General features: G+C 45.9%; 1 protein-coding gene and 1 pseudogene across 3 annotated transcripts; one reads left to right on the top strand and one right to left on the bottom strand.

Annotated features, from left to right (window-relative positions):
* The first annotated feature begins 3,772 nt into the window (after positions 1-3,772).
* Positions 3,773-9,262, top strand: LOC127294936 (probable inactive receptor kinase At5g58300; annotated as a pseudogene).
* Positions 9,263-10,722: 1,460 nt separating this feature from the next.
* On the bottom strand, positions 10,723-16,555 carry LOC127294937 (uncharacterized). 3 transcript variants are annotated; one of them, XM_051324843.2, is made up of 10 exons: positions 16,323-16,555; positions 15,382-15,825; positions 15,038-15,100; positions 14,727-14,789; positions 14,515-14,577; positions 13,705-13,767; positions 13,522-13,581; positions 12,049-12,186; positions 11,751-11,855; positions 10,723-11,469 (listed from the first exon to the last, which is right to left on the bottom strand). In XM_051324843.2, the coding sequence occupies exons 2-10, from the start codon at positions 15,790-15,792 to the stop codon at positions 11,086-11,088; spliced, it is 1,350 nt and encodes a 449-aa protein (XP_051180803.1). In that variant the 5' UTR covers positions 15,793-15,825; positions 16,323-16,555; the 3' UTR covers positions 10,723-11,085. The 3 variants fall into 3 exon arrangements, with proteins under 3 accessions (XP_051180803.1, XP_051180805.1, XP_051180806.1); XM_051324845.2 differs by having other exon boundaries at positions 11,766-11,855; XM_051324846.1 differs by lacking the exon at positions 11,751-11,855.
* Positions 16,556-23,490: the final 6,935 nt, after the last annotated feature.

Raw genomic sequence — 23,490 nt, 5'->3', positions numbered from 1 at the left:
ATGCTACTTTCTACACTCTCTTGTTGGATAACAAACACCATTCATTGTGTAGGGCTATAAAAGCACACCTCAAGCCGGAGTAAACAAGCTCCACAACATCCGGAGTTCATATTAAAGTAACCTCTAGAGTGCATAATAGACCGTTGCAATTTAGACCGAGTACTAACATAGCATACACACTGTCAACAATAGCTATGAAAGGGGGAATAGATCACATCAATACTATCATAGTAATAGTTAACTTCATAATCTACAAGAGATTACAATCATAACCTACGCCAAGTACTACATGATGCACAAACTGTCAACATTACATCATGGAGGAGGAATAGACTACTTTAATAACATCACTAGAGTAGCACATAGATTAATAGTGATACAAAGCTCATGATCACATAAAGATCACACCATGGGAGAGAGAGATGAACCACATAGCTACCGGTAGAGCCCTCAGCCTCGGGGGAGAACTACTCCCTCCTCATCATGGGAGACAGCAACGGCGATGAAGATGGCGGTGGCGTCGATGGAGATGACTCCGGGGGCAATTCCCCGTCCCGGCAGGGTGCCGGAATAGAGACTTCTGTCCCCCGAATTGGAGTTTCGCGATGGCGGCGGCGCCCCTGGAGTCTTTCTGGAGTTTCGTCAATTGGTAGTTTTAGGTCACGAGGGCTTATATGGGCGAAGAGGCGGAGTCGGAGGAGCCACGGGCCCCCCTCACCATAGGCTGGCGCGGCCAGGCCTGGGCCCGCGCCCAAGTGTGGTGTGGGGCCCCCCTGGCCCATCTTCGTCTCCCCTTCGGACTTCTGGTCCCGGTGAAATAAGATGTTTGGTCTTTGTTTCGTCGAATTCCGAGAATATTGCCCGAACAGCCTTTCTGGAACCAAAAACAACAGAAAACAGGAACTAACACTGTGGCATCTTGTTAATATGTTAGTTTCGGAAAATGCATAATAATGACATAAAGTGTGTACAAAACATGTAGGTATTGTCATAAAAGTAGCATGGAACATAAGAAATTATAAATACGTTTGAGACGTGTCACCACGCTATCCTCTCTCGTCTCCACCACCGCTGTCGCGCCATCCTCTCCTCTACACCACAAAAATGCCATGCCGGCTCCACACGACGTACTCCATGCTTGGCCACAACGGTCGTGCGCCGCGAACGGCGCCTCAACCACACCACTGCAGATGTCGTAGCCCGACACCGACTACAGCCTCGACAACGCATTCGACTCACGGTTCGAGGTGTGGGACGAGGCGTACGTTCACAGAAGCTGAGGCGGCGGAGGAGGTGGCGCAGTGGGGCGAGCAGCCAGAGGCCCCCGCCGACCCGGAGCAGGCGGCGATCATGTCGTCCTTTAACGTGGCGCGCTTCCGGAGGCTGAAGGAGGAGGAGCGGGAGTTCTTCAATGATGTGAACTTCGAGCACGCCATCGAGATCTCGCGTCAGCGAGCGGCCACGGAGGAGGCGGGACGCCTCTTCATGGCGGTGGACCGACAAAAGCTCATCAAGCTGAACGCTTGTCGCCACGCCGAGGCATTCGCCCGCGAGCAAGCGAGGCTCGCCCATAACGAGGCGTCTCGGTGATGGCTGACAGCGCTGAGGGGACAGCGCTGCCGGCAAGTTCCTGCGACGCCGGGCGCCATGCTCCACCGGCAGATGCGTGAAGCAAGGCCGGAGAGGTGGGCACGGGTGCATGCGACAAAGGGGAAGAACGATGACGAGCCAGGCCTGTTGCGCGCCCCAACTAACAGCCAGTAGATTAGGGTTAAGTTCAAGTTTTATTTAGGTTTAGATTCGAGTAACTTTTGTATAAATTTCGTATGAATTTAAGTTTTTAAATGTCATTCCAAATTTATATTTCTACTAGGGATGCCGCATGGGGGTCGCCGGTGTGGAAACGACAAAGCATCCTCTATTTGGGATGTTGTTGTCACACCGGCATCCCCCATACAACAGTGCTAGCGCCCTGCCGGCGGCTATTTGGGACCGCCGGCGGAGATGTTCTTTGATTGTGGACACCTCACGAGATTCCTCGGCCACATTTTGTTTTGGAAAATGATTGCTCTCCCCCAGGGGATCCTAGCTTCCCAACCTCCTCGTGCATCACCGTCGGATACGAGCATCGTGCGGACGCGGATAACTGAGAGAGACACACCTCCACGTGTGTGGGCCCCATCTTTTTCTCTTTTTTTCTTCTTCTTTCTAACTCCCTGCAACCTTATCCTCACGAGTCACGACCTCCACTTCTTTCCAGGAGACCTTGTCGCCGGTGGCCTTCCCGTAACTCCTGCGCCTCCCTATGGCTGGATTTCGTCGACCTCGCCGGCTACCGACGTTACTTCGACCCCGCCGCCGAACCCCGCGCTCCCATCCTGGTGCCATGGCTTCCCGCTGCCATCTCGGTCGTCCGCCACCGCGCCATGGGTCCTCGCCACCGCGACCCGTGGCTTCCCACCGCCGCGCGCCTCAACCTCGCTGTCCTCCGTCGCGCATATACCCTCGTACTTCGCCGCTCCCCACGGGATCCTCTCTTCTTCGCAGAAACCTCCGCGAGCTCGCAGCTTCCTCCCGTCGCCCCTACCGATGGGGGTTGGTTGCTGGTGCCGGCGGTCGGATTCTCAGCCGTTCGGCACCGTGGCTGCCGAACCGAGCTTGGCCACAGAGCAAGCTCAGATGCCACCTTGCTACAAGTTGCAGCCTTTGGTGCTTCAAAGGAAGTGCGGTGGCAAACTATTGATGTCGTCATTGCTAGGAGCACCGGGTGCAGCTGCCCGCAGTGATCTGGGATGCCACTTATGCTACCAACGGCGAGCGAGGGTGCTACCAAAGCACGCCGGTGCTCCTACCTGTGGCAGAGAGCATTGCTGCTAGCGAAGTAGCCGATGCTACTCTTTTGCTACAAATGTCATGCCTTTTTTGCTATAATACTATATAATTTATGCTACAAATATTTTGTGGTTTTGCTTCAATAGCAAATTATTTTTGCTATGTTCTCTCTGGCGAGGTCTCCGTGAGTTCTCCGTTAATATCTCTGGCGAGGTTGATTTTTTGCTACAATAGCACAATTTTTTTTCTACAACATTTTTACGGTTTTGCTACAATTGCACAATATGTTTGCTACTAGGTATCCGGCGTCTCCAGTGAGTTCTCCGACGAGTTGCACGTCGATGTCTCCGACAATATCCTTTTTTGCTACAATAGCACAACTTTTTGCTACGCGGTCGCCAGCGAGTGTCTCCGGCGTCTCCGGTGGTCTGTCCGGCAAGCTCAACATTTTTCTTTTATTTCATGGGTGAATCGTTTTACACCGAAGCAAAAAAAAAAAGGATTTTTTTTGCTACCCGGCAGCAAAAAGGACACGTGTCAGCACGGGAAGAATGAGGCTGGGAAATCAAATCCCCGGGGGATTCCGTTCTTTTGTTTTCTGCTTTTTCTTACTAGTAAAGATAAGATAGGAGTGTCATACAGAAATGCCAAAAATAAGGCTGCCAATTTTTGGATACTACTTATGAAGTTCTTTACTTTTACATAATTATTACCAATTATGGTTGTCCAAAATAGGGCTTGCGATTTCGGGCCTTAGGTCAGCTGGCGCGGTAGAAACCGTTGAGCGCACAGCGCCGTGCTGCAGTACACCCCGGGTGAGGTTTGACCAGGGGGGGCAGGACGGTAAAAGCAGGCGCGCAGCCATGGCCATGGGCAGCAGCGAGAGGAGCGTCAAGGCCGCTGCGCAAAAAGTTATTGCGGCGGGCTCAAGTGTTGCAGTGTCAGCCTCGTCAAGGCCTGCCTGCGCTACTCGTTTTAAACGCTCCCTCCTCTCTCCAGTCTCCATCTCTTCTGCTCTCTGCTCGCGTCCACATCGCCTCCGTCTCTCTCTCTCTCCATCGCAGTTCAAGCCGCCGCCGTCTACCGATCTCTCGGGGAGATCCCTTCCGCCGCAAACTCCAGGTACCGCGCCGCTCTTTGCGCCCCTGCATTTCGGTGCACAGTTTCACCGACTTTTTTCGTGTGCTCTTTCCTGTGCGTGGTTGATGTTGTTGAGAGTAGACTTGTTTAGTTCGTCGTGCGCCCCTCTAGTTCTTCCATGTTCCCTGCAATTCGATCCATCCAGTGAGGCGTTTCTGCTGTCAAAACGTAACGGGCGTTACTTTTTCCTCCCCCCTTCTTCGGCTTCAGTTACTGAACCCGATTTTGGTGGCAATTATCTCCTTCGGCTATAGCACGTCTCCTTCGGTTTTCTGAGCGCTCAATTTGGTAGTCCACTTTTTTTTTAGATCGCCTGTTTTCCCTAATTAACACCTTGGTTAATCAGGGAAAACAGTCGTATATTAAACCCTGTTTCCCTAATTAACTCGGACTCTGTAGACTACAGTCAGTTGCCGCCGTTTCAAGGTTTTTATGGAAAACTAAAACAAAAAATAGTGAGGCCCAACCGCTGACCTGCAGGCAGTAAACCAATATTTAGTTGTTGTTTACCCATAAAACGAGTCTGCCACTTGCCAGCAACCGCAAACCCAGACGCTCTACTAATAACTAATTTTTCTCCGCAAAGAAAAGGACTGACCAGTAATCTCAACACAAGGGACGCCCTGGGCTGTGTTCTAATCTCTTAATTACCCACATTTCTTCTACAGACTAGTAATAAACTGCGTGTTTTAACCTTTTTGTTGGCTGCATTTCTTGTTTTGCCCCTGGGGGGCAATAGTAGATCTAGCAGTAACAGCATATATGGCCACTGGCCGGTGCCATGATTCCTTCTAGTACCACACTTGTACTGCGCTAACAGTTCACTGAAACCGTCTAGGAAAACGAAGCAATATGTTACACACGGCGACACTGGTTTTGATGGGCTTTTAAGGGGGGCAGAAAGCCGTCAACTCTGAACCCTCGCGAAAACATGTCCTCGGCATTGGTTTCGGAGGACTGGCCAGTACTCGATTGTTCCATGAAATTTAAAAACGATCCATTTAACTTGGTATAGTAAACAATTGCACGCCAACCAGTATCTTGTAGCAAGTAAACAATGCTGCACCAAAGGTGCCCAATGGCATGTGCAGATCCCACACACAAGCATCTCCTTGTAAGTTGCAAGTGCCCTAGTTTGCCGAGTTCACATTTTAGTTTGGCTAGTGTGGTTCAGATTTGCCTTTAAGTGTGCCACCTTTCCTTTCGCTTTGTTTACTTTAGTGGGATTCTCTGATCAAGCATCTGCCTTTTTGAAGTGGCAATTAACCTTTGCGTACTGCATTGTGGCGGGCCTTGGTGCCTTCTGCCATGTTAAGGCTGCTATGTTTTTTATCCTCAATGAATGAACTTGATATGTGTTGATTCCAGTTGGTAATGATTAGCTCAAAATTGTCGGTAAGGGTAAGGCTGCTGCAATCATGTAACATCTGACTGCTTGGACTGCGAGCTTAAGCGTGCTGTCCTCTACTGTAAACTTAGCCTGTCCTAGTTAAGCTGAGCCCACTTTAGTGTTACATCCAAGAAATCCTTTACATGATGTGGTTCTCTGATGTTGGAAACAAGCGTTGATGTGCTAGACTATATTCAGTTTGTGCTAAGCATACTTTGGTGTTTCATTCAAGAAAGTTGCTTGTGATATGATGTGCTCATCTTGTAGACCAGTATTGATGAGCTTTAGTTTCTCCTTGTTGTATCCCCTTTCTCTGCTTTATGTACACCTTTTTTTTTCTTTTACATCATTGCATATCGACCCTACCACTATTTCAGTTGTTTTTACTTTTAATTGCTTTCTCCTGCAACCTTTTTTTTTATCTCATGTGTATTGCCTTTAAACGCGTGCCGTTCTTTAAACTTATAATTCTTGTCCCTTGCGTTGGTTAGCCATTATTGATTTGTTATTCTTGTGATTTGACAATCCTTCATGGTTAGGGTATCATCTCCTTAGTGAGAACAGGATCAGTAAAGGGCTTGGTTGCTAAGTCCCTCCAGAGGGAGAACAGGCTGGCTTCCCATGCCTTTTTTATTCTGATCATTCAGACCGTCCGGGTTCGTCCACTTTCTTTGACTTCTTATTGAAAAAAGCAGTCTGCACTAGCTATGAAAAATATTCTAAAAAACATCAGGCTTCTGTAGGAATTTGCTTTTCTTTCGATAGTGCTTTTGTTTTTCATCGCATGACCATGTGGGCCTCTATGGTTTGTGCTTCCTCGGTCCTCATTATGTCTTCCATAGGCATATGGAGCTGTGTTTCATCCCCCACTCCCGCATGCACAAACACATATCTGCTGTCATTGCCCGTGTAGCTGTATTTCCTTCAGAAGTTCAGATTTATGATAAATTAGAGGCAATCAGAGTTATACTTAAACTTGTTCTTTCAGTTCTCAGATTTTAGCACTAACATTTCTTTTCTTTTCATTGCAGCTGGTTTGATTATTTCATTGGTGTAAACCGGTGAAGGTGTCACTCATTTAGTCACGTTGGTTCAGAGATATCTGTTATGGGCTATCTAAATCTTAGAGACTCTTTGCTTCTACTGCTCTGTCTACATCTGCTGCTAGCACTACTCATCCCATTGGCTACATCAGATGTAGCCTCTGAGAAGCAAGCTCTCCTTGCTTTTTCCTCTGCAGTCTACGGTGGCAACAAGCTCAACTGGGGTCAAAACATTTCGCTATGCTCATGGCATGGTGTAATATGCACAGCGGATCGATCACATGTATCTGCCCTTAGGGTACCAGCTGCTGGGTTGATTGGTATCATTCCTCCAAATACTCTTGGCAAGCTTGTTTCCCTCCAGGTGCTAAGCCTGAGGTCTAATCGATTGAGTGGAAGTCTTCCATCTGATATCACTTCACTTCCTTCTTTACGTTCCATATTTCTTCAGCATAATGAGCTGTCAGGAGATTTGCCTTCCTTTTTTTCTCCAGGCCTTATTACCCTTGACCTTTCCTACAATTCCTACACAGGGCAAATGCCTACAAGCTTGCAAAATCTTACTCAACTATCTATACTGAATTTAGCAGAAAATTCTTTGTCTGGACCTATCCCTGATCTCAAACTTCCAAGGTTAAGACAATTAAACTTGAGCAACAACGAGCTGAATGGCTCAATTCCTCTCTTCCTCCTAGTATTCTCAAATAGCTCATTCTTGGGAAACCCTGGATTGTGTGGGCCTCCTCTAGCCGAATGTTCTGTTCTTCCTTCGCTGACACCCTCAGGGCAACCCTCAATACCACCATCACAAACATTACAACATGGGAAGAAAGTGGCTACTGGTTATATAATTGCAGCTGCTGTTGGGGGCTTTGCTGTACTTCTGCTAGCTGCGGTGGTGTTCACTGTGTGCTTTCCAAAGAGGAAGGAGAATAAAGAAAAGGGAGTGGATTACAATGGTAAGGGGGCTGATGGTGCAAGGATTGAGAAGCGTAAAGGGGATGTTAGCAGCGGTGTCCAAATGGCTGAGAAGAACAAGTTGGTTTTCTTGGAGGGATGCAGTTACAACTTTGACTTGGAAGACTTATTAAGAGCTTCTGCAGAAGTCCTTGGGAAGGGGAGCTATGGAACCGCATACAAAGCTCTACTTGAGGATGGCACTATTGTGGTTGTCAAGAGGCTGAAGGATGTTGTGGCTGGGAAGAAAGAATTTGAGCAGCAGATGGAGCTTATTGGGAGGGTAGGCAAACATGCAAACCTCGTGACTCTCCGTGCTTACTACTACTCGAAGGATGAAAAGCTTGTTGTTTATGAGTATGTATCTGCTGGCAGCTTTTCAGCCATGTTACATGGTACATCACTGCCTTTCTCTGTTAACTTTTTGCGTTACTATGAAATTAATTAGCTTGCAAACTAGGAGCCTAACAATCCATTGTTACCATATAGCATATGTCTGTCTCTCAGCTAGCGAATTTCACATGCGAAAAAATGCCATGATCGCAAACTATAATGTGTAAACGTGTACAGAAGTAAATATGAGGTACATGACTGGGAACTTACCTGCTAAAGATTCATGAACTTCATTTTCTACTGTGTTATAAGAGAACTCCTTACAAGCTGTAAAAAGAAGAGGACTCCCTACACTATGAGCTCATTCACTCACTAAAGTTGGCTTGAATTGTTAAAAATTGCCTAAAGTATTTGTCCCAAGAAATATCATTTCATGTAGATGGTGTGACGGTGTCTACTGTCTAAGCTGTTGATATTAGTTCTCATCGAAGTGCTGACTAACAGGTATCAAAGGTATTGTCGAGAAGACCCCAATAGACTGGAATACCAGGATGAAGATTATACTTGGAACAGCACATGGTATTGCACACATTCATGCAGAAGGCGGTTCTAAGCTTGCTCATGGCAACATCAAGTCCACCAACGTCCTCCTTGATCAAGACCACAACCCGTATGTCTCAGACTATGGGATGAGCAGCCTGATGAGTCTCCCGGTCAACACCTCTCGCGTTGTTCGGCTACCGTGCTCCAGAGACCTATGAATCCAGAAAATTTACCCATAAGTCTGACGTATACAGCTTTGGTGTTCTCCTCATGGAGATGCTGACCGGAAAAGCCCCCCTCCAGTCACAGGGACAGGAAGATGTCGTTGATCTACCCAGGTGGGTGCACTCCGTGGTCCGAGAGGAGTGGACCGCAGAAGTGTTCGATGTTGCGCTGATGAAGTACCACAACATAGAGGATGAGCTGGTCCAGATGCTCCAGCTGGCGATGGCGTGCACGTCGCGGTCCCCAGACCGTCGCCCGACGATGGCAGAGGTGATCAGGATGATCGAGGACCTCCGGCATTTCACTGCCTCGGAGAGCCGTGCCTCTTCCAATGACAACCCCAGGGATTCCAATCCTCCATCGGCGTAATGCTGGCAAGTTGTTTGTTTGGTCACCTGCAAGTTGCTGCCAATCCATAGATTTATGCTAGTGTGTGATCCTAAGTTCGTCTCGAAGCTCAAGCACTGGCATGTATTCCGTGAACAAGTTGTATCCTTACAACTGTAGCATAATCCAGTATGTGCCAAGTTAATTGGTAGGTTGTTTAACATGTATTCTAAATATTGCCTGCTCGTGAGATTTCTAATTCAGTGATCAAAAATTGTTGCAATACAATTATCTTCTAGTAAGATTTAGTTGTTAGAATTCCCCGCAAAAAAAAGATTTAGTTGTTAGAGTTACTATTGTTTATGGCTCTCCTTACGAGGAGGGGAAGCAACCTTTTATTTCTGGATTGTATGATTTGTTCTAAACTGGGATGGCCCTTTTAATCATTGAAGGTGATTTCAACCTGGTCAAATCTGAAATGATAAAAGTAATGTGGACTTGTTGATTTCATATATGATACATGTGCTTGATGGCTCCGAGTGCCTAATTACAGATAGTAAAGGTATGCTTAAAATAGCTACGGAGTACTGATTACTATAAAGACTTGTTTAGGAGGAAGGATAGACCAGATTTTAGATTGGCAGACAATTTCTTATCTGAGAGTGAAAAAATTACTCCTATAGAAAATGCCATGTTATAGAGTAGATTCGCTAAAGAGGAAATTAAAGAAGCAGTTTGGCTCTTATGTTGATGGAGCCCTTGGCCCTAATGGCTTTTCATTTATGTTTTATCAGCATTTTTGGGACATATATAGTTAAGATGGATTTTGTAGAAATCTTTGATGCTTGGTTTGATGGTAACCTAGATTTGTATAGGATATCTGAGAAAAAGAGTATTCCAAAACCTCTTTTGTGTGTAGTCTCTGTAAGGAGATAGAATCTGTTCAACACATGTTCTTTGAATGTATGCCAAGTTCACAACCTGACACAATGTGTAGAAGATAAATATGTAGGCTTCTTTGGAATGATGTTTGCAAAGTTTTCGATATAATAGTTACCGACTTCTTAAGCATAGCTTCAAAGTGGTTGTGTAATAAAAGATACTTGCAATTCAATTTTGTTTCATCGGTTGTCTTGTGGAGTATTTGGAACAATTGAAACGCTATTGTGTTTAGCAGAAAAACTTGGTTGAATATGAAACACGTGTGGCAGTTGACCCTGTCTTATCTGAGAAATTGGAAGGTGTCGTTCAAAGATCAGGAATGGGGGAGGGTAGATCGATTCACGGCACTTGTGATCAGAAATCTCAAACTCCCACTGAAACTGAAGCCGGACTAGTCTGCAAGCGTTTCGGGTGGATTTGTACCTGGAAGAATGCAGCTGGAGCATCCCATGGACTGTGCGTCCCTGGCCTATATCAAGGAGCATCCAGAGGATGCGAGGCAGACCCATGTGGTGATGGGTTGAGCTTGGCAGTAGATGTAGGAGTTTCCCTTCGTGGAATGTGGTCTAAAACTACTTTCTTTATGTTTGTTTGGCAACATATGGTGTCGTCAAAGTCTTCATGCATCTGGTTGCTTTTGTGGTAGTCGCTTGAGATATTAGATCCGGCAATGCCTTTCTTTTTATCGTTTAATAAAAACGATGTGGCTTCGTTTTCTATGGAAATAGAACCAGGGAGCAATCCCTGTTTGTCTATATAAAAAATCATCTACAGTGTCTAGTTGCGAACTCAGCGTACATGCAACTTGCTTCAGAGTTATGCTCTTGTAGTTGTTTTGTTGCATTGTGTCAATTGGCCAGTATTATTATCTTCTATCTGATTGCAATAGAGAAAACATTGATTCTCGACAAGATAATGCCAGTATAGGACCATAAAAAAACATTAAAAAAACCAATCTAAGTGGTTACCTAGGATTCAGAATTCAGAGGATACCAGAATTTCAGATGTTAATAGAATATATAAATCTGGCCAGTACATCTTCTCACATGGTCAAACTGGTGTGAGGGCAATAGTACAGAGCCCTCTTGTATAAATTGGGAACAATAACTTCTCACGCCCTGATAAAATGACAGGGGAGGAAGAAAATCAGCAGTGACAAGAGCACTGCCACGAACCGCCATAGCTTCCATATGTCTGCAGAATTTGATGCACTCATCCAACACATTCGCCACTATCTTAATGGTATAATGAACTTCTATAAGCTTACTGAAGAAACTATGTCAGTAATAAAAATGCTATTTCCTCTTTTCAGCACGCAGATGATCTCAAGCAGCTCGACGCACAGATGTGGAGTTACTTTTGGTTCACCAAGTCAGCGCCGCTGACATACCGAGCAACGAACGAGATCAATCGGAAGGGGGCGCCAACGATGGGAGCATCAGTAAACGGAACCTCATCTGTATCAACAGCTGATCCCGGTGGCTGCGGACCATCTTCATGAATCTGTATATCATCCAACGGAACTGGCACGATTTCTCCACTCGTTCTTGGTTCATCAAATCCTTGGTGTGCATCCACATCAATGAGAATCTCGTCACCACCATTGCTGCTGGTTGCTTCTGGAAAGTGCCCGGAACTGCCATCTTGATGATTATTAGCATAGGCACTGATAGGAAAGTTGTCCAAAGTAACTGTCAATGGACTATTCAGACCTCTGTCAGCAATCAGTTCGTTACCCTGCAGGGGGGAACATAGCGTGTAAGCAAATATCAGTTAACATGTATGGAAATCATATCCCCAACAAACAAGTGGGTAATTAAATTCTAATCCCGCAGAATGAATATTCATGTAAATGAACTAACTACATAGCCAAACTTTGAATTTTCTATCACATTGAAAAGTGGCAAAAGATGGATACAGTTCTGCTGCCAGAAATAAAAACAGATAGATACCAATAAGCAGAGGTTCTTTTTGGATACAGTAAAATCCTTGCGGAAAAGGACATTTTCGTAGTTTACCAAAATAATACTTACTTTACTGGTCATGGTCGTAGGACCTGTGGTCTGCTTATGGAGAAGTGAACCGGCAAGATCTGTTTGATACATCACCTCATTTTCAGGGGCCTGCATTACCACTTCTCAGTTCTATACAATAGTCTAGACGCTTTAAAAAAAAAAGAAAAGCTAGTAAATGATAAGAAGAGGTTTTTCTATCCAGGTAATTTCACTGCAGATATAAATATTCAGTTGTAGGTTCGCAGAAAATCAAATGGCCAAACATAACAATCACTAGAGGGGATGTTCTGCACAAACTTACCTCCTTAGTCATGGAGACTTCAGTAAGAGCAATCTTTGCTTCAAGGGTTTGTAATCTTGACTCTAGTTCATCCACACTTATCACCAACCGCTGATTTTCCTCAACAGTAGTTTTTGAAGCTTCATCCAATACCTTCACCTGCCAGGCTTTGTTATTAAATAGTAATATCAGAATATATAAGCAGAGGACTGTGCACATGCTGCAGATGAAAATCAAACGATTGAAGGTCCAAATCTGACAGATTCAAATACCAGTGAATAAACTATCAGGCTCCGTTTGGATGTTTGTATTGAAAGGCTTGGCATTACATTCGGTGGAATATCAATATCGTGGGATATTCGCATTGAGACCAATGTTAATATTTTTGTTTGGATGTTTAGATATTCGGTACCTAGAATTGAAATCCTAGTTGAATGCCAAATTCTATTTGGATGGTCAAAGTAATGTATTGCATTTGTATGAGAATATGATCATGACACATGTTTGAAAATGATTTCTTGTGTAAATTTTGGATAAATTTGATTGATTATATGCATAAAAATAAATAAAAGGAAAAAAAGACAATATATTATATAAAATTGTTACATCATCTTATAACTTCAAACAAACACATAGGAATTAACGATAGTTCAAAGGAGAAATAATAATATTCTTATACATGCAAGCAAATGGAGTGAAGAACGTCTTCTTCTTCCTGCGCGTGCTGCATCAATTACAAAGAAAAATTAAGATAGAGATATGGGGACATGAGAAGGACTGAGGGAGGGCGCACGCTGGTGGCCCTTGCAGTCGGAGGGGCAGGAAGGGGTGACCATATACCTTCGCTGGAGGTATGCTGGAGCTTGCCTCGGTCTTGCTCGACCGGGACAGAGAAACATGTGAGACAGGAGGCGGCGAGAATGGAGAGAGGAAGGGAGGGGTGTGGTGGAGGTGCGACGGCTCCGGCTCTGGCGCCAGGGGACAACGGCGGATCAGGAGGAGAGGCGTTGATCTTGCCTGGCCGCCGCTCGATTTGGCTGGTCGGCGTCCTGGCGCTAGGTCTGCGGCCGCGTGGGGAAGAGACGCGGGGTCAATACCGAGCAGATGTCGAGGGTCAGGGGTGGAGATTCGGCAACGAGGTCTTGATAGGTAATCAGCCCACCCGAATATCGAGCCCGAATACCTAGCCCGAATACCCAGCACAACCAAACGTCTCAATTTGAGATATTCGGGCTGTGAATGCCCCAATATCCAATACCAAGCCCCAATACAAACATCCAAACAGGCTCTCAGATTTTTTATAAACTTTATAAAATATAAACGACTACTCTGTAGAATCGAAATACACATGCTTTAGCTCCTTTTGAAAACAATAACTAATGTTTTTCTTTAGATACATATTATAGTATATTGGTATTTCACTAAGGATTCATTTTTCTCAACCAGCTACAGCGAAGAAAAACAAACAGTTGGAAACACATGTGTAATTCTCACCTGCTCCTGCAATGCTTTGTTGATTTCCTCCAGCCCATTTAATCTTTCTTTAAGAGAAGTCTGAAGAAAATAAGTAACATGTCAACCCAGAACAGAAAATAAGAGAAAAGATAGAAGCCTTTGAACGGATGACAAATATGCAGTTAAGATAAAGTAGTTATAAGGAAGCTATCTGAACATTACCTCTTGATGAGTTAGGACACCATTGACATCCTCAATGGACTTGACTTTGTTATCCAAAACTTCCTATGCAAGAGTAGGGAATAAATATTATAACAAGAACAACTAACAGAAAAAGGATAAATATATTGGTGTTACTGTTTCAGCGACTTTAAGTAAATCAAGTTGCGATGTAGAGGTAATATGCCGAACCCCTGGACCTCTGCAGTCCGACTCCAGCCGTGGAGGGGTTGTCGCACAGCTGAAGTGGTAACTTGGGGGGATAATAGATTGGTTTATTTCTGCTTGCCCTTAAAATGCTAGAGGTTGGGAGAATCCTAACAAACATGGAAAGGACTAAACAAACTTGGAAACCAACTCTAGAGATAAGATCCTATTTAATTAAAAGGATAGATAATGATTCTCTTTCCTATCTATTTGCTGATAACTAAAGCCCTTCAACTGACATCAAGCCTGATTAGCAATTTACTCCCTACGTGAAGTTTGAGCTGGCTGGGCCAACCCAACGACATCTATAGTGAATTTTGATTCATCACTTGCATTAGTAGAATCAAACTGCCAACTAAGTGAACAAGCTAAATAGCATGCTTTGCAATCCCTGGCACCAATTTAACAAGCTAGAAGGATGATCAAGTCATTTTGGGATGATCTTGTAAAATGGAAGGAAGGAACTTTATTCTTAAACACAAATTGCTTTTAGTGTTTATCATTGTCAAAGCATAAGCTGAAACCAAAGTTCCATTTTGATCTCCAATCCAACGAGATTGGCACATAGACCTTCTCATAGTAAACAAATAAAGGAACAGTCAATACCTCCTTTTTAAGAAGCATGTTGTATCCATTCTGTAGATTATTAAGTTTTTCCTCCAAAAGAACCTAAAAATAAACGGCAATATGAGGTAAGCAAATTCAATTCATTTCACCAAGCTGCAAGGAAGAAAAGAAATAGTAGACTCTAGAGAGTGAGATAATTTCCCAGCTGCATTCATCAAATGGCGGGGTTACATCTAGCACATAAAACATACCTCATCCTGTGCATGATAACCCACTTTGTTATGCAACTTTTCAAGTTCGCTCTCCATCATGTTCTGCAGGAAAAGACATAGAACAGTATTTCGTATGAGATGTTTCTAGTAGAACAGAATAGCATTTTTCTTTTTTCATGTTTAGAAGTCAACATCTGGTTCAGATAAATAATACAACAAACAGGCATTGCATCTGTTGATCCATAGCCCCTTTCCTTATCACTCTACTAAACAAAACATGATATTACCCGCAAAAAAAAACATGCTATTGTAATGTACTTCAATTTAGATACAGGGACAAGTATAGATACCACTTTTTGAAGCCATAAACTCTTCTCATCTTCCAATTGCTTTATTTTATCGTGTAATTTACCCTGCAATGGCAATGACCGTATTACAAGAATGATCAGCGCAAAGAATCAAATGAGAAGACACAGAGTGAAGGTGCAAATCAAGGAGTCCAAGTATATTGTTCAACGATGAAAGAGCCAATATCTAGGAACACGATTGCAGAAATGGCAACATGCATTCTTCTTTACAGGAAAAAATACACATGACGCACAATCAGATGATGTTCACAGTAAAGATATATCAAATTGGAAGTGCGAAGACTGAGGCTGCTGATACCGCAGTTACCCTGTACAGAAGAACTTACAAGCTTTGCTTCATAAAGTCGGTCCTTGTCAAGTTCCACGGTAGAATCTGACATCCCAATGCTCCTCTGCTCTGCATAGACTGTATTACTGGCCTTGTGATTTTCCTGGGTCAAGGTAGGGTCGTGATTCTCGTCGCAGGGAATCACCTCACCAACGGACGATATAGCTTCATCAGCGTTCGCAACATTCTGATTTGCATGTGAAGCCTGCTCCTGATTCTGGTACGGAGGAACACCGTCTCCAACACTGGACATGGCATCATCTGCGTCAGCGCCACTATGATTTTCTTTTGGGGCTGAATCATGGTTGTGGCTCTGATGAACAGCTTCTTCGGCATTGGCCGTCCCATCACCAGTATTCTTCCCTTGGTTTCCCTTCTTCTTCCTGTTCCTCTTCTTTTTGCTATCCATCTCTTTTAGCCCTCAAATCACTATCTTCGTCTTCTACAATGGAGACAAAAAAAAAACCAAAGTTTCAGCCAAATTGTTGAACAGGCTGTTTCACCCAATAGAATAAGTGTGCTAAGTTTGATCATCAAGAGAAAAAAACAGAGTATGTGCCTAACATTTTTTATCCTCCTACCATATACCATACACTTCAGAACTAAATCATATCCTTATACTGATCTGTGAACGCCAACAGAAGGGAACTCACAATTTATTCAACAACTAACAGCAACACAGGGCCAGGGATTTTACAAGTAAAATCATCTCAGATTGTAATTTCACCCTCTACGCGCCTACACCCGTGTGCACGTGTTTAACAGATTCGGATGTACCAAAAGTTCATACTCACGAACGCGGAACGCCGGCGCGATACAGAGCGGAGTAACTTGACGAGCAAAAGAAAATACAAGATTAAAATTTTCTAACTTGAGGAGTTCGAAATACAAGGCGCATAGCGAAGAATTAAGATTGGGAAATGCCGTTGTGGTACTAACCCTAGAAACGCCGCCGCTTCGGGTTGTGGATCTGGAGGAGGTCAGGAGGGGGTGGCAAGGGGATGGGTTAACAAGCAAGGAAGGTGGATTTTTGGGGAATCGTTTGTTTAATCGCAAGAGATCTTCGTCAAGGATGGACGGACGGAGGAGTGGGGAAGGAGGATGCCTGGGCACAAAGCGTAGTGGTCGGTGGCTTGTCGCTGCGCTCTCTCTCCCTCGACCGGTGTGCAAATGTGCAATCCTTTTCTTTTTCTTAACGAATTTTCTTTACCCGGTTCAAAAATAAAACGGATTTTATTTTACTCAAACTATAAAACGGATTTTTTTCTTCTCTCCGATTTTATTGTCGTCTATACTATTTTCTGGTATGCATTGTCATTATGGTATTGCATCAAACTGTTAGGACATGTACAATGGTAGGGAAGGCTACAATGGTAGGGAAGGCATGCCTTCCCTTATTCCGCCACATCATCTACGGAAGGTATAATAGGTAGAAGTCCTACAATGCGTTATCTCTTACATTCATTTCTAGCAATTAATGATAATTAATTAAATTTGGTAGAAAATTATGCTGCTAAGGGAAAACATGTCGTACAATGGAGAAATAGCTTTCCCTTTTTTTCTACGAGATGATGTCTCAGCTAAGGGAAGACAACTTTCTCTTCCTTTATTTCTCTCCTCCAACTAAGTAAAAAATCTGACGTGATATGTTTAAGGGAAGATTGACGTAACTCTATTGTACGTGCCCTTAGGGTAGAGAAGGCACGTCTTCTCTTTGTCCTCCATGTCATGTAGAGAAGATAATAACTATAACGTGTACAATGCATTGTCTCTTAGTGCTATCCCTTGCAATTAATGAGAATCAATTAATTTGGTAGGAAATTAAGTTGCTAAGAGAACACATGTGGTACAATTAAGCAAATGGTCTTCTCTTATTTTATAAGAGATCATCTTTTAGCTAAGGGAAGACAACCTTCTCTTTCTCTATTCTCTCTCCTCCAACTCAGCCAATATCATATGTGGCAGCTCTAAGGAAAGGCTGATATCACCGCATTGTACATACCCTTATGATGTTTGAGAACTAACATGCGGTTGGATGGTTAGGAGGGCAGTGCCACCTCCAGCCCAGCAGAGTTCAAATCCCAAATTTGACACTTTGGTGTCTCATAAAGGCAGAATATTCCTTAGTGGGAGGCGACGTTGCTGTTGACAGTGAGGTGCCAATGGTGACGTCGTCAATCTCAAGACCCGCCGGATCAGTTCTTCGACGCAATCTTTTGGAGTAGGGTGTGCGTGCGTACGTTCATAGGGGTGAGTGTGTGCGTATATGTGAGCGTCTCCTGTTTCAAGAAAAAAAAATCAGAAAAATAGCAACTAAAATTTAAAAAGTGTGAACTTTTTGTACACTGAACATGAACGTGTGTTCTAATAGCATGCCAAAAAAGATATATCTGAATGCTCCAAACAAAACCAAATTTTGTTATTTTTACATATGCCACAAAACATGTCATTCTCACCATGATTTTACTCCAGTTAAAACACAATCTCATGTTAGTTTTAAGGGAAATGACTTTGTACACACAAGCATGGGTATGGATGCTATCTGTGCCGTTGGATGCTTTAAGATCCGGAAAAAGTTACTTTGAGAGAATTGCATTGTCTTCATTTTCTGCATTTTTCGGAGGAGACATAAAGTTGTCAGGCCCGGGTTTGAGAGTGAAATGCACCTGCAGTCCTGGAAGTTACCGGCGATGTCCAAAATGGTCCTGAAACTCAGTAAATGCATCAAAACAGTCCTGAAACTTGTTTTTGATATCCACATACGGTCCTAGATACGTATAGAGGTGACGTGGTAACGTAAGTGGACCTAGTGAGGCAGTCTTGGATGGCCCACGGTGGTTGTGAAAGATGCCTGAATCCTTATGTTCAAATTTTATGTCAAAGCAGTCAGATCTCAACATAAATCGGGCAACCGTTAGAAATTCCTAAATCCGAATCATCTGATCGTTCCCAATCTACCGCGTCCACCCCTCTCGCTGCCGCCCTCCAGATGCTGACTCCGGCCATCGTGTAGAGGAAAGGCCGGCGGTGGAAGCATAGGAGTTGTTCTCTCGGCTCGACAATTGCCCCACAGCCACACGTTCTCTGCTGTGTACGTCTGTTACAAGCCGCCGTTCCTGCCGGCGTGTGCATGGTGAGCAGTCGTGGTGGCAATACTGCTGACGTAGGAGCTTTTTCACCCTGCGTCGCCTTAACGTTGCTCATGGCCGTGCCGCACGTCGCTCATGGTTGCACCGCCGTTCCTCGCTGTGTTGTGCGTCGCTCGTGGTCGTGTCGCCGCTTCTGGCCGTGTCGCTCACCGCGCATGGAGAGCTCCCCTTACCAGCGGAAGTCGGGGTAGCATCCTAGAGCATCTCCAGTCGCGTCCCGCAAACCGTCCCCCAAAGGTATTTGGGGCGCGCCGGAGAAAAAATCGCTCCCAGCCGCGCGCTCCAAAGGCCCTTTTTGTCCGGTGTGACCTAATACGCTGTCCGGCGTTCCGAGCCCATCCCCGCTACATAGGGGACGCTCCGAGGACGGCGATTTCAGTATTAGTAAAGAGTTTTCTTCTATGTAGTATTAAAATTAATTTTAATGTTTTGGAGACGCGTTTGTGGGACGCGGTTAGGGAGCGACGTCCCACAAACGCGGCACGAACAAAACACATTCTCCAAACGCGTTGCCTCCTCCTGACGGCGCGCCAGCTCGAGGAAGGCCCACGCCTCCGCCTGGGCGTCCTCCTGGGCCTTCCTGGCCGCCTCCTCCAGCGCGGAGGCGCGCAGCGTCTCGGCGAGGTGCGGCCATTTGGCCAGCTCGTCGAGATCGCTCTGCTCGCGGGACGCCGCGAGCGCCGCTGCGGCTCGGGTCGTCCTCCTCCGCCGCTGGGCACAGGGCTGCTCGCCAATGTAGAGGCGCCGGGGCGGCGGCCGGCCCGCCTTGCGGGTGTGCGTGCTGCCCGCGCGAGGTCGCGTCGTCGCGGAGGTGAAGCACGTGTGCCGGCGCGCATCGTGCTCCACCTCGAACCACAAGTCCCGGTTGGGACTTGCGTCGCCGTAAGCGGGGTCCTGCCGGAGGTCCGCCGGCAGCGCGCGCGGCGCCTCCGGATCTCGCGACGCGGCGCGGCGGACGCCGGGATGGGCGGCACCGGAACCCGATGCAGGCTCGGGTGCCGGCCGTGGGGAGGTGCACGTCCCCACGGCATTGGGACGCCGGCGTCCCCGAGAACATCTGCGCCACCGCTACGGTGACGTAGATCCGGTCGCGTCTGGCGTCGCCGCGGGCCCATGGCGAACGGCGCTGGCGCGACTTGCCGGCTGCTGCCGGCCTCGTGGTCGTTGGCGGACGGCTAGAACTCGCGCTTCGGGGCCATGGCGGCGCGGAAGCTTCGAGCTCGCGCGTGCGGCCGGAGTGGAGAGAGTGGGGACTGGATAGAGACAGTCCCCTTCCCCAGTCCACATTTAATAGGACTGGGGCACCGACAGGTGGGCCAGCCACGCGGACGAGGCGGACACGCGAGGACGCCGCGTGCCATCCGCGGCCACGCAAACCCGGCCCAGATTTGGGCCGGGTTTGCGTCGTTCCGGACTCCGCGGCCGTCCGCTTTTGCGGTGCGTCCCCGCGTTGGACCGCGTTTTTGTCCTGCTCGACCCAAACGGACGCGCGGACGCGGTTTGGGTTGCGCGATTGGAGATGCCCCTAGCTCGGCCACCGTCACTGTCGTCGCCACGCTCTAGACGGCGTTCCGGTTGCGGATAATTTACCTCCATCCGTAGCTGCTGCAGCGCCCGCGTCAGGCCTCTCCACATTCAATAATTCCATATGTGCGCACACATAGATTGCAAGAGGGATATCTTTATGCAGCCTCTCTGGTAAATATCTCTACGCAGCCTCCCTGGTACTTGCACGATCTTGCTGTTCATTTCGGCATCCATACAGGCGTATACCAAATTCCAGTATCCACATGTGCATGCATACGCACACACATAGTTAGTTGCTCTTAATTTTAGGACTACAAAAGAGAAGTAGAATCGCGTGGCCGTTGAGGGGGATTGCCACGTCACATTTATACGTATCTAGGACCGTATGTGGTCATCCAATGCAAGTTTTGGGACTGTTTTGAGGCGTTTTCTGAGTTTCAGGACCAGTTTAGACATCGACTGTACCTTCGAGGACTGCTGATGCATTTCACTCCGGGTTTGACGCCGAGACACCAACTATTCCGCGTCGTGGACATCCCTATGGGTCAGGTGCATAGGATTCCCAAAAAACGACAGCCATTCATTGCTCCGCATCTCCCACGGTTCTCTTTTCTTCTTTCTCTCCTTTTTCTCCGTCCTCTGTCTAGTACGTTTGCCCCTCCTCTTGAACGGTGATGTCATGCAGCCACCAGTAGCTCACTGCAATACGGATTCTTGTGCAATATCCTTCGATCTAGGCCATGACTATTGATATTAAGACGACGTATATGGATTTGAACTCTTGTGCAATATGTAGCCATTTCGCATACATTAAGAAGACAATATGAATTCAAGCCAAGAACTTGATATTATCAAATGCATACAAGCACTTGGATATATTACAAAATGTTAAAAATCACGGCGCTGCGAATTATACAAGTTCTGAAACTGTAGTCATGCTCGTTCCACCAATTCTGACTAACAATCCATGTGGCTATTCTTACATACCAATGTGAGAACTGAAAGAGAAAAGAAAATGGTACAGCTGCGTCGTGTTACTCCAGCATGTCACTGAGCAAGCAACAGAAATCTTGTTGTGTTCTTCTACTCTCTAGAAGAATTTTTGTTGCGTTTGGACTTCTTTGAGGTGTTTCTAAATTCCATTGAACAGATCTGGAGTGCCTAAAACATGAATGGTGAGCACTTAGCAGGTTTTGAAAGCTCTGTACCAACAACTCGATTAAACTCTCAAACGATTCTCCACACAACCTGACAAGAAAAAAGGACGCCGAGTCAACGAGCCATCATGAAACATTTGGACTAAAACTGGTCAACAGAAATTCCAGCCCAACCTGTATCATCAGGCGGTCCATCCGAGCAAAGTCACGGGAGCAAAGTCACGGGAAAAACCGTGTCTGAATTCCGCAAATGTTCCACACCTAGATGACATTTTTGAGAAGGGAAAGAGAGAGAGACGAGCGTGGCTACCCAGCTATGCGACTATCACGAACATGGAAAAGAAACAGGTCTGCGCTGAATAACGGGGGGTCAAGAAGGCAAACAAAACCACTACTTTTTAAAACTGAACTAACAAAATCACTTGAACAAGATTGAAAAGGAGTTAACTCTAAGTATGCATTTTTACTGTAAATTTCACAATTATTTTTCCAACGAGTATTTTGGGCCAAGAACAACATATCTATGTTCATTTCGGAACAAGAAACAAGAAATAATGAAGAGATTATGAACAAAATTTCACAATACTCAACGTTTTGCATAAAACAACTAAGCTAAGGTTCAGAAAATCTATAGTTGTGAACTAAAAACATGTTATTTGTACAAAAATATCAAATAAGCAAGAACAACCACTTATCATGAAAAAAAAATCTTGAAAACTTGAGATCACGAACGAAATTGCAAGAAGTTCAGAAAGCACATGCACACACGCGATGAGGGAGAGAGATGGACAGAGTCCAAAAAGAGTGAGACAGAGAGAGGAAGCAGGGACGCGGCGCTTGGTACTTTGCGAAAGGGTCCCAATGACGGTGTCGGTCGTCTTGCCGGATGCGCTCGCGGACTCCCTCATCGCCAACCTGTTCGTCAAGGCGGCCTACAGGGAGCTGCAGCTCGTGCAGTTCCTCTACGACGGCGAGGCGATTCAGCCCGCGGACGCCGCCGTGGTCGCGGAGCTCACAAGGCTCTTTGACACGAAGCGGAGGTTACTGAAGGACCTCTCCAGTGCGGCCAGGGACGCGGCGGCCGCGGAAACACCGCCCTCTCCGCGCACACGGAGACGCAGCGGCATCTGCTCAAGATGTACCTGATCTGGTGTGGAAGCTGGTTGCGGAGCCGCGGAGGAAGCTGAGCTCGACCGCACTAAGTGCTCCCTGGCTGCGGAGCTCCGGGACGAGCGAGGCATGGAGGCGCGCCTCCACCCTGGCCGCACCCGAAGAGCCCCATGTATCCGGCCTCAACCCGATCCACTTCCTCATCGCCCCACGACACGCGTGAGGTCGATCCGCTCCTTTCTCCAAGTTAATGCTCGGGCCGATGCTGGAATCGGGGTGGGATCTCGCCGCGGAAGAACTTGGAGAGAAAAGCTTGTTTCTCGCCGTCAACGAGAGCGAAGATTTGGTCGGAGTAATCAAGGGCGAGAGGGGCAATGGCGACCGGGGCCGTCTCTCTCTTTTTCTGGGTAGGAATGAATCTCTCCCTGCAGAGAGTAGGCGTGCGAATGTGTGATGGATCGGTGTTCCCGTGTCGGGCGGCGTAAAAAAGGGAAAAGCAAAGATTGAAGTGACAGATAAATTCAAGCGAGAACAGAATAGAAAACAAGTTGCTACCGGTGGCGTGGATCTCAAGACTAGCACGGATGGTACAGATTGCATCCACACCCATGCTTGTGTGTACAAAATCCACACTCTAGTTTTAAAGAAAATCAGAACTTCTTAATTTTGTTTGCTATTTTTGCATTTTTTTATTGAACCACGAGCATATGAGTTTGGGTTCAAAAGTGCATTTTCGATAACTTTCGTTCTCACGACTGGGAAGTTGTCATAGAGATAACAACGAGTTAGAAAATACCACAATGAGTTGGAAACATCAAAGCAATTATTTTTCGTTTTGCGGATTGCTTGATGAAGGAGAAGGTAACCTTAAGATCCTTGTGTTCGATATTGAACTCCAAGTCCTTATTATGGGAAAAGAGCCACTGGCTACAATACTCTGTGATTAAAATCCCAACGAGTTGATATACGTAGTTTGTTGGCATCAACATGATTGATCCAATCACACATGTATGTGGAGTATTACTCATCTGATGTAAGTCTTGCTAAAACTTATCCCACCGACATTGACATGAACCATTTCTTCGCATTTTCTACATCTATAGATCTTAATGCTTCATATGTATGTTGTCTCACCCAAATTTTCTATTAAAAACTATTGTTCAA

The sequence above is a fragment of the Lolium perenne genome, chromosome 4 (assembly GCF_019359855.2).
Source record: "Lolium perenne isolate Kyuss_39 chromosome 4, Kyuss_2.0, whole genome shotgun sequence".
Taxonomy (NCBI): Eukaryota; Viridiplantae; Streptophyta; class Magnoliopsida; order Poales; family Poaceae; genus Lolium; species Lolium perenne.
Note: the sequence above shows the minus strand (reverse complement) of the source record. Positions and strands in the feature narration are given on the sequence as shown.